Genomic DNA, 10,101 nt, shown 5'->3' with positions numbered 1-10,101 from the left:
CACACTTTTTTAATAAAAATCGGGTGTAATTAGGCGTAATTACGTTTTAATTACACCCTGTTTTAATAAAAATCGGGTGTAATTGGGCGTAATTACGTTTTAATTACACCTTATTTTAATAAAAATCGGGTGTAGATATATTCTTAATTAAACCCTATTTTAATAAAAATCGAGTGTAAATACGTCATTCATCCATTTATGAATGAGCAATTATATCTATTTACACCCTATTTCATATACACCATTTAGTTATATTTCATTTTCAGTCATAATATTGCAAATACTATAAAATCATACACATAAAATTCATATTTTAACTAAGTAAAATATTTTTAATATTAACCAAAAAGTATACAAAATCAGGTACAGTCATAATATTTCAAGTATTATAAAATCATACACATAAAAATTATATTTTAACTAAGTCATAACACTTTCTTCATATATAATTTTACGCCATGCTTGACGGTTAGCTTCGGTGTTCTCTAGTCCAATTGAATCCAACCGCTTTCCACATCTAGCATTGGATTCATCCATGGCCAAAATACCACGCCCTGGAGAAGCAATTGCTTTCCACAATTCGATCCGGAGGAAGACCTTCTACATTCGTGTACACCGACTTCATCTTCTCAAGCAAAGTCTACAAAATTATTCATTATATAGCAATTCAGAGCCACACAACAAACCTCTAATTTCTTAAAAACTACGAGGTTAAAATATGTTTTACCGTTTTGCCAGCCTTGTCAATCCCTAAAATGAGTCCATGAAGCTCTAACTTGCTGAACATGTACTGCCAAAGTCCATAAAATAATGAAAAGATCCTTATCCTTATCCTATCTATGTTAAATAAATCTTCAAGGATAGAAGAACACAAAGCTAATGCCATATTACTCAAAAGCTCGAGCACTATGCACGGATTCACAATTTCATCAGCATAATACCAAATTCCTGTACAAAAAACCGAATGAAATTGGTAAATTTTCTTGAACAAGACTGCCTCTAATAAGAAACACACTAATTTCAATTTAACAGTTACACCAAAATTTTTCATCGATCAACGCGGCAATGCACAAATCTGATCGAAAACAATATCACAATCATTTTTAAATTATCAATCAAATAATTTCTGAATCGCTAGAAGCATGATCAATGCTCCCCTAGATCTTAATGTCACTTCATTCAAACATTAACAAATCTAACTATACCTACATGCATGATACAAATACTGAAATATGAATTGCGAATTTTCATATACTTGTGACATAGAGGTAGAAAACAGTAAAAATGATGAAGGAAACGAATCGGAAAGTGGTACCGTCAGGAACAGTGGCAATTCGATTGAATCAATTATTCAGTTGCAACAGGATTAGGGAAGTATGAAAGGAAAGAAAATAGAGCAGAAGAGAGTGGCGGAATTAGGTTTACCAGCGTCTACGGTGGCACGAACGGCGATAGATGGTGGTTGAAGAGAGACACGGTACGGTGGAATCGGATCGAAAAAAATCAAAACCATTGGATGTCTCCTGAGAAATACCGTTCGAGAACCCTCTTTTTAAGTAAGCTTCAAGATCTATCCCAAAAAATCTTTTGCTTCCTTCCTTCTTATCACTGCTATTTGACAGTGTAGACTCATTGAGTCACATTCAGATCAAGTCCACCAGAAGAATTGGCAGCTTTGGCGGTCTGTACAGGTATAGAACGTGATGATAATGATGTTTCTGCACCAAACTCCCTTCCTCCTCACTTTCATCTGAAGGTTCAACATGTCATTAGAAACATATTTGCAAATCACATGCTCCAAACAAGATATATCAAAACATTATGTGACTTCTTATTTTCTTCTATTGTGTATGCTATCTGAAGTTGGTTAACTTCTGTTGTTGGAAGAATTGTTGCAGTTGGAAGAATTGTTGCAGTTGGATTCCTGTAACAGAAACAAGATAGAATGAGAATATAGATAGCATATTATGTCGAGGCATTTTACATTTACTCTCATTGCTGAAATAACGGCTTACCCGATATAGTTTATGTAAAGATTGATCATACTTTGTAGAGTTTATGTACTGAAGGATCTGATGTCGTTCAAGATTTCCAATCTCTGTGAAGGGAAATGCGCCTGCATCAAAGGAAACACATCTCTATTGTTCTCGTCGAATGGTATCCTCCCTATGGCTCTTGCATCTTGTAAAACTAGCTTCTTGATGCGCCTTGAAATATTTGGATCATCGTTAACACAAACAACGATTTTACCAACTACTTTTGTATAATCTAGTGATCCAAGATAACAATTCCTGCAGTTCATAAAAGAACACTTAGTATACGTTTCTTCTGTCGGGATTTTTAAAGCCAAAAAAGTTGTTGTTAACTAGTACTATTAGAAGTCGTACTTAGCTTCTGATGTTGGCGCGAATTTGACAGCAATTTGACAGTGGAAGTAGCTAATACACACAATTTGCTTCTTGAACATCCTCTGAAATCCCTAGAAACTTGGAAGGGGAACCAACTACGTTATTTCATTCTACAGGGAAATGTTGGCATTCAATTTGAATGAGCCTTACTGTGAATCATGTCAATCTCTCTAGCATATCTTTAAATAAGAAATGTATTGATCCATTTGAAGCAATTGTATTTCAAGGAAAAACAATACTCACTTTAAAACCAAATTTCTACTCAAAAGATCAGACGGTATGGTTCCAGATAACATATTGTTCTGAACATACCTGCTGCAACAATTATAAGCACAACATAAATATCAAAACATAACGTCTGAGAGTGCACACGCGCGATATTGCTGCATTCGTAAGTGATAAAACTACTCATGTGAGTGTGAGATAGCTTACAGTTCCCTCAAATTCAGAAGGTTCTCCAAAGAGGCTGGCAGCATACATGCCAAGTGGTTGTTCTCAAGATGACTGCATAAAAAACATGGTTGTAGTTAAATTAAAACTGAAAAAATGAATCATGAGAATGAACTTATCAATATTATACAAGAACACTAACTACCCTACCTAATTAATTATATCATCACATCCTACCAAACATTATTATACAAGAAATGTGGGAACCAAAACTCCCATACTACATCAGTAGGATTTCCCACGCCCTTCCACTATTATCCCCAACTGTTAATCTCCAACCTTCAAACACCAACTAGGCAACTGTCGCCATCATTATCTCTAATCTAAACATCTAACATCTGCAATATCAAATATAATATACAAATTAGCACTGTATATGATTATTCACTTTTTCCGGTCACTTAAATAATAAAAAGCTTCTTAAATTTCAAACATAATACTATAATTCAGAATGCATAAGAAAAAATAATTGCTAATGCTGAGAAAAGTTCATACGATAAAGCTAGTTTTACACATTACTCGATCCTGGAACGACCCTGCCAATATGACTACTAAATGAATAGCTTCCAGGAACATATAATAGTCTGAAATACTGTGACAAATTAAAATTTACCTGCTTGTGGTTCTCTAGAAATCTCTATCATAGCTGGTGGCTGGCTCTACTGAAAGTAAGAGATAATATGTTTAGCAAAAATTGCTTCCCAAAGTATGCATTACCAAATATTGTAAGTTAAAATCCAATCCCTTACCCTCAGGATGGAATTCTGCAAAGCTTCTGCTCTAGCTCGAGCAACTTCAGCCCTCCTCTTGTTTTTGCTCAAACTTTTCTTATAGTTGGTCACAAATCTATCAAGCTCCCAAAGAGTCTCAGCATCCACGCTATCAATGTCCACTTCAATTTCATCATCATGTTGATTCAAGGCTAAATTTCTCCTCTTAATGATGTGTACAATAGCATCAAGCTTCTCTGGAGGTAAACCCTGAAGGTTTGTGCTTAGTTTTTGCTTTTTATCAAATGTCATGTCTCTTTTATTCGGATCTTTTGCCTTTGGCTTTTTTGGGGCTGGGGTTCTACTTGATGGAGTATTGTTCATAGTTACACTTTATGATCCCAGCTATCATTGTTCTCCCTGTCACTTTCAGAACCTAACTAAAAATCTTTGAGGCGGAGAAGACATTGAGAAAAGTAGGAAATAAGTAGTATTAACATCACAATAATACATTAGTATGATACAGCAAACACAAGTAAAATGACCAAAAATTGCCTTGTCGTGCTACCACAGATTGAATTCTCCCTTGAATAAATATTTCACAGTTGTAAGCTAGTGCATGGAATGGTATTATGAAGATGTAGAGAATTACATGACAAATATTATTTTAGTATAACACCAAAATTCATGAATCTGCCACCACAAATAATAAAATTGTCATCAAGGAAACTCAATGCGCAGCAGCAGTTAGCAATGTACACATGCTACAGAACACTAACTACCCTACCTAATTAATGATATCATCACATCCTACCAAACATTATTATACAAGAAATGTGAGAACCAAAACTCCCATACTACATCAGTAGGATTTCCCACACCCTTCCACTATTCCCCCCAACTGTTAATCTCCAACCTTCAAACACCAACTAGGCAACTCTCGCCATCATTATCTCTAATCTAAACATCTAACATCTGCAATATCACTTCATCCAGGACTGTTTATGATTAATCACTTCATCCAGGAAGTTAAATAATTTATGATCAAATATACACAAATTAGGACTGTTTATGGTTAATCACTTCATCCAGGAAGTTAAATAATACAAAGCTTCTTCAATTTCAAACATGATGCTATACATTATTTACAATGCATAAGAAAAAGTAACTGCTAATGCTGAGAAAAGTTCAAGATAAAGCTAATTTTACATTATACTCTATATCCTGGAATGACCCTACCAATGGAACTACTAAATAAATAACTTCCAGGAACCAAGTATTATAAGACAAGAAACTAAAAAAAGGTTTGGAGAGTTATCTTTACATTTTTCAACAGAACACATCATTTAAAATCTACAAGTTGATATTTATTCATCTGGAGGTGTATTGACAACAATGCAAATTTCCACCCAACTCTTTAAAAATATACTTATATTATAATGGATACGAAGATATTGTTGAGAAATGATATAAACATTATTAACAAATATACTTATAATGGAAAATGTGAGGTGTTTGGTTATAATAGATGCACATAAACACAAAAACCAGAAAATCCCGGAAAGGATATAGAACCGCACATATCCAATTAGATTATCAAAAACCCAAAAACAAAAGAGTAAAATCAGTGAAATCAAAAAACAGAATCACACAAAACAAAACCATTACCCCCAAAAAATAAACATCAACACATTAATTTCAAAAATATTCATCTTAGAATAGATGAAACCATCGCAAAATAAGTGAATATATGAAACCATCGCAACCTAATTTCAAAAATATTCAATCATATATTGATCAACAAACCCTAATGTTCTACTCTTAAATATTAAACTCTAATGTTCTACCTAAAATATTAAACCCTAAATTGAAGAAAAAAACACTAACCAATTAGTCAGGTTTCTTCATCGTGCACGTCGTTGAGCTGTGAAATGAGCGAATGAGCTATGCGATGAGAGTAAGAGTTTCGCTGAAATGAGTTGTGCGATGAGAGAAGGGTGCATGCGATGAGTTAATCGATGGATGATTTTGGGTTTCGGTGAAATGAGTTTCGATGAGTTGATCCATGGATGAATCTGAGTTTCAGATGAAAATGGGTTTTGTGAAATGAAAATGGATCGTGAAAATGAATCTGTTAATAATGTTAATAATAATAATTTGTCACACATTAATTTGTTAATAATGTTAATAATAATAATGTTCAAATGTTATTTATGTAATATATCTCACACATTATATTCATCAAATATGTCACACAGATTAAATAATGAGTTATAAAATTAAATATTTTTTTAATTTATATAAATTTACTCCCGTTTTTAGTTTAATGGGAATAATTAAAATTTGATTATAATAATATTTTTAATTTAAACCCATTTTAAAAAAAAGGGTGTAAATGGTCACCTGATTATACTTAAAATAACATTTTATTTACAAAATTGCCACCACGTTTTTTATTTACACCCATTTTTTAAATATTGGGTGTAAATTTTAAAATTATATTGTTCATTTTGCACTAGTGGCGGAGCTGCGAAAATTGAAAGTTACTGTTTTTAGTCTGCACAAGCCCGCTTCAAGATGGCTTGTTGAAATTGAACTTCATTAAGCTCGCTGGAGGGTCGCTAAGTGGACCCTGTTGTATGAGACTTTTTCCAAACTTTGAAATGATGTATCTTTTGATCCGTAACTCCATTTTAAGTGCCGTTTATGTAACACCCTAATTCTACCCCGCAATTATAAGCGAAAATCATAGTACATTTAAAAATATTCATCAAACGATGGGATGTCACATTTCGACTTAACATATCCAAGGATGCGTCAACTCTCCCGCTACAAACCCTTTCTGCTTTGACGATATAGTAACCACCTTAGCATACTCCTTGGGCCTCGCTGATGAAATCCTTTCACTCGCACAGTACATGATGCCAGCACAGTTCCTGGATCTCACATATTGCCGTGACTCACATATTGTGTCACCACGACCTGACGGTCGCTACACCCTGGTCGTCAAAAAAATTTTGGTTCCCAATGTCATTTTACCGTGTCCTGAACAGATTAACATCAGATATGTTCAACTTTGGCGCTTTATTTTTGAAGAACCTCAAGGAAACCAAGTTGAACCACATAACGAACCGGTAGATGAAATGGAACACGAGTTTGACCAAGCGAATAATGTTTTTCATGATCCACAACCCGATGCTCATCAACCTCTTCCAAATAACCCTCCGCCAATCACTCTCACGCCATGTATGCTGCAATTCTACGCCAAGATCAACTTTTTCAAACTATGCAGACAAACCAAAACAAAACACTAAGGCTCGTTCGAGAAATACAACAAGAACAACACGACTACGCCGCCAAGACCGACCACCACTACCAAGAAATGTCCACTCAAATGGCGAACTTTAACGAAGAAATGCATGCTCTCAACCTTCGTGTTGATGGCATGCCTGATAATAGGCGTAGACGTGTACAAATTGTAAGTATAAGCCTACGCTCACCAAGAAGTTTTCGATTCATGGCAAACATCCCAAGTGGACATGGCAAACACCATGAGTGGACAGATATCGAGCCTTAAGTGAATGACTGAAAGAAAGACAGGTTTTATGGTGTGCAAGGCACTTTAGGTCGACTCATACACACCCTAGGTTGACTCAAACTGTGGCAAATAAACAAGATTCACCTCTGTCCCATTTAGGTCGACTCAATAAAGTAACTAGGTCGACCTAAACTGAAGAAAACCCACAGAACTCAAATTTAACTGTCATTAGGTCGACCCAAAGCACATGTAGGTCGACGCAACTGGACACAAACAAGAATGTGGTGAATCTGACTCACTTAGGTCGACCCAATCAATAAGGTAGGTCAACCTATTACCTCAAAATATGCCAAAATGATGCGCTTCAGCTATCCTTGGTTTGCTGCTCCTATTTAAATCATTTTCTGATAATTATTCTTCCTGAACACCAACAACTGAAAGATACACAAAGGCTTCTCATCTTCGTTCTTCTTCTCAACTCCAACACAATTACACACAATCATTCTTGCGTTGAGAGTTTGCGATCAAGATCGATAGCATCCATGGAAAGGAATTGAAGGTTCCCAGTGGGTGAAGATTTGTGGGGTTTTTGGTGAATAAAATCTTCGGATTTTGTCCTCCAAGATTGGTGAATTTTGGGGGGTTTTATCAAGAGACTTCATCAAAGATTCAACTGAGTGTGAAGATTGAAGAACAAGGGTTCGAGCAATTCAAAACACTGCAGAAAGGGAATCAAAGTGAAGCTCTTGGAAGACACTTGATCTGGCTAAAGATTAAGGGGAAGAAGATTCAAAGGATCAACATATTCGGTTTATCGTTATCGCTTTGTTATCTTCTTTGTATAAACTGTTTTCAATCATAATGAAAGACATCCCAATTCCCGTTTGGAATTGGGGGCAGATGTAGTCGTAGCGAGGACGATCGACGAACTGCCTGAACAAATATCGTGTTCTTATCGCTTTTATCTTTTCGTTTACGTTTCGCTTATTTCTGGTCATAATTGCAAATTGATCAAAGCTTCAAGTGTTAAACTTGTGTGATAAGATTCTGCATAAACACCACAAGTCACCACACCTTGAATCATAATCAATTTGGACATTATCACCAAGTGTTTGATATATTGCTTCAACTATTATCAAGTCATTGCAAACAAAGTTAATCAAGCAAGTAGTTAAACGATCTATATTAGCTTAACCGATTGATTCTCTAAGCGATCTTTCATCGTTAATCCTTAACTGTTTTGTGGTTTAATCACATATCTGATTCTTTCAATAGTGGTTCGGAATAGACGCGAGTCGATCCCGAAACGCTTTCGCCTAAGTTTAAGATAAATCCGAAAAATTCTGAGGCATCTATTCACCCCCCCTCTAGATCCTTAAGTCTAGCGTCTAACAAGTGGTATCTGAGCCTGGTTTATTCTGTGCTACGTGAAACACTTATTGGAAAAATGGCTTCCGGACCTAAAGGGGCTCACAATAGAGCTCCAGTTTTCAACGGTGAAAACTATGGCTATTGGAAGGATTGTATGTGCGTTCATATCAATGTCATTGATAGGAACATTTGGACAGCAATTGTTAATGGTCCCTTGAAAATTACCATGACAAATGCAACTGGTGCTGTCATTCCTAAACCAGAAAATACTTGGGATGCTGAAGATGAAAAGAAATATGGATACGATTGGAAAGCGGGAAATATTCTAATCTCAACTCTAGGAGTTGATGAATACTATCGTGTTTCCCATTGTAAATCTGCTAAAGTTATGTGGGACACATTGCAAGTTTCCCATGAGGGAACAGATGATGTCAAACTAGCTAGAATCAATACGTTAACTCAAGAGTTCGAACTCTTTCGTATGGAAGATGGTGAATCCATCGAACATATGCAAAAGAGATTCGTGCATCTTATAAATCGTTTAAATTCTCTTGATAGACCTGTTTCCAATGCAAATGCTACTAACAAAGTTTTAAGATGTTTAAACAGGGAATGACAACCCAAGGTTACAGCCATAAAGGAAGCAAATGATCTTAATACCTTAGACATCACCACTCTCTTTGGTAAACTTGAAGAACATGAGCAACATCTTAAATGCCTTGACATGCATGAGAAAAAGGTAAAGAAAGATAAGAACATGGAGAAAGAGGTAGAGAAGAAGTCAATAGCTCTAAAGGCTTCAAGCTCCAAGACCTCAAAGCAAGAGCAAGAGGATAGTGATACTAGTGATGAGGAAGACTCGAATGATGAGGAAATGGGACTGTTTATACAAAGATATAACAAATACATAAAGAAAAATGGAGCAAAACACTCTGACAAAAGCTTGATCAACTATAGGAAGCAATTCAACAAGTACAAACAAGATGAGAATAACAAAGGAAAATCCAAAGGTCTTTGTTTCAATTGTGGTAAAGTTGGTCATTACAAACCGGATTGTCCATACCTTAAGAAGGAGAAAGAGAAGAATCAAAGCAAAGGTCACAACAAGCCTAGAAGAGCTTATATAGCATGGGAAAGTGATTCCTCTAGTGAAGACTCATCAAGCGATGAAGAAGAATCGGCAAACTTGTGTCTTATGGCTCATCAACACAAGAAAAAGAAACGTGTAAGTCATCTTAAACCCGAACTTGTAGATAAGGTATCTCATGCTCAATTAAAATTAGCTTTTGAAGAACTACATAGAGATGCAATTGAAGCTTTCAAACTTTTGGCCTCAAATAAGAAATTTTTTTCATATCTTGAATCAAAAGTTGAGAAAACCGAAAAGGATATGGAAGCTTTAAAACAATCTATGCTAGATATTCAAAAGGATAAAATTGAGGAAGATCCTACATCATGGTTTGGTTGTGAGACATGCCATATTTGGCAAAAAGAAGTAAGAGATCTAAAGGCCAAATTAGATAAGGCTCTACAACCAAAAGTGACTTTTGCGGTTGATCCAAATAAGTTCAAAAGATCATATACTCCTTTATATAGTAAATACACGTTTGTACCAAAAGAATCA

General features: G+C 35.4%; 1 protein-coding gene across 5 annotated transcripts; it reads right to left on the bottom strand.

Moving 5' to 3' along the window:
* Positions 1–366: 366 nt before the first annotated feature.
* LOC131640700 (transcription factor GTE4-like) lies at positions 367–5,664 on the bottom strand. Of its 5 annotated transcripts, none has more exons than XR_009295314.1 (10): positions 5,456–5,664; positions 3,608–4,016; positions 3,472–3,520; positions 3,009–3,196; positions 2,841–2,912; positions 2,388–2,723; positions 2,016–2,291; positions 1,426–1,924; positions 728–948; positions 367–640 (listed from the first exon to the last, which is right to left on the bottom strand). XR_009295314.1 is itself a non-coding variant. In XM_058911084.1 (3 exons), the coding sequence occupies exons 1-3, from the start codon at positions 3,950–3,952 to the stop codon at positions 3,177–3,179; spliced, it is 411 nt and encodes a 136-aa protein (XP_058767067.1). In that variant the 5' UTR covers positions 3,953–5,223; the 3' UTR covers positions 2,997–3,176. The 5 variants fall into 5 exon arrangements, 1 of the variants encoding a protein (XP_058767067.1); XR_009295315.1 differs by lacking the exon at positions 5,456–5,664 and having other exon boundaries at positions 2,388–2,518; positions 2,652–2,723; positions 3,608–5,243; XR_009295313.1 differs by lacking the exon at positions 5,456–5,664 and having other exon boundaries at positions 3,608–5,243.
* Positions 5,665–10,101: the final 4,437 nt, after the last annotated feature.

Source organism: Vicia villosa, unplaced genomic scaffold, assembly GCF_029867415.1.
Source record: "Vicia villosa cultivar HV-30 ecotype Madison, WI unplaced genomic scaffold, Vvil1.0 ctg.003278F_1_1, whole genome shotgun sequence".
NCBI classification, from domain to species: domain Eukaryota; kingdom Viridiplantae; phylum Streptophyta; class Magnoliopsida; order Fabales; family Fabaceae; genus Vicia; species Vicia villosa.
Note: the sequence above shows the minus strand (reverse complement) of the source record. Positions and strands in the feature narration are given on the sequence as shown.

Coding starts and splice junctions, on each gene's coding strand:
- LOC131640700 (XM_058911084.1), bottom strand. CDS start 3,952: ATGAACAATACTCCATCAAGTAGAACCCCAGCCCCAAAAAAGCCAAAG. Junction 3,518..3,607: donor TGCAGAATTCCATCCTGAGG/GTAAGGGATTGG, acceptor TACTTTCAGTAG/AGCCAGCCACCAGCTATGAT. Junction 3,197..3,471: donor TTCTAGAGAACCACAAGCAG/GTAAATTTTAAT, acceptor TTGATATTGCAG/ATGTTAGATGTTTAGATTAG.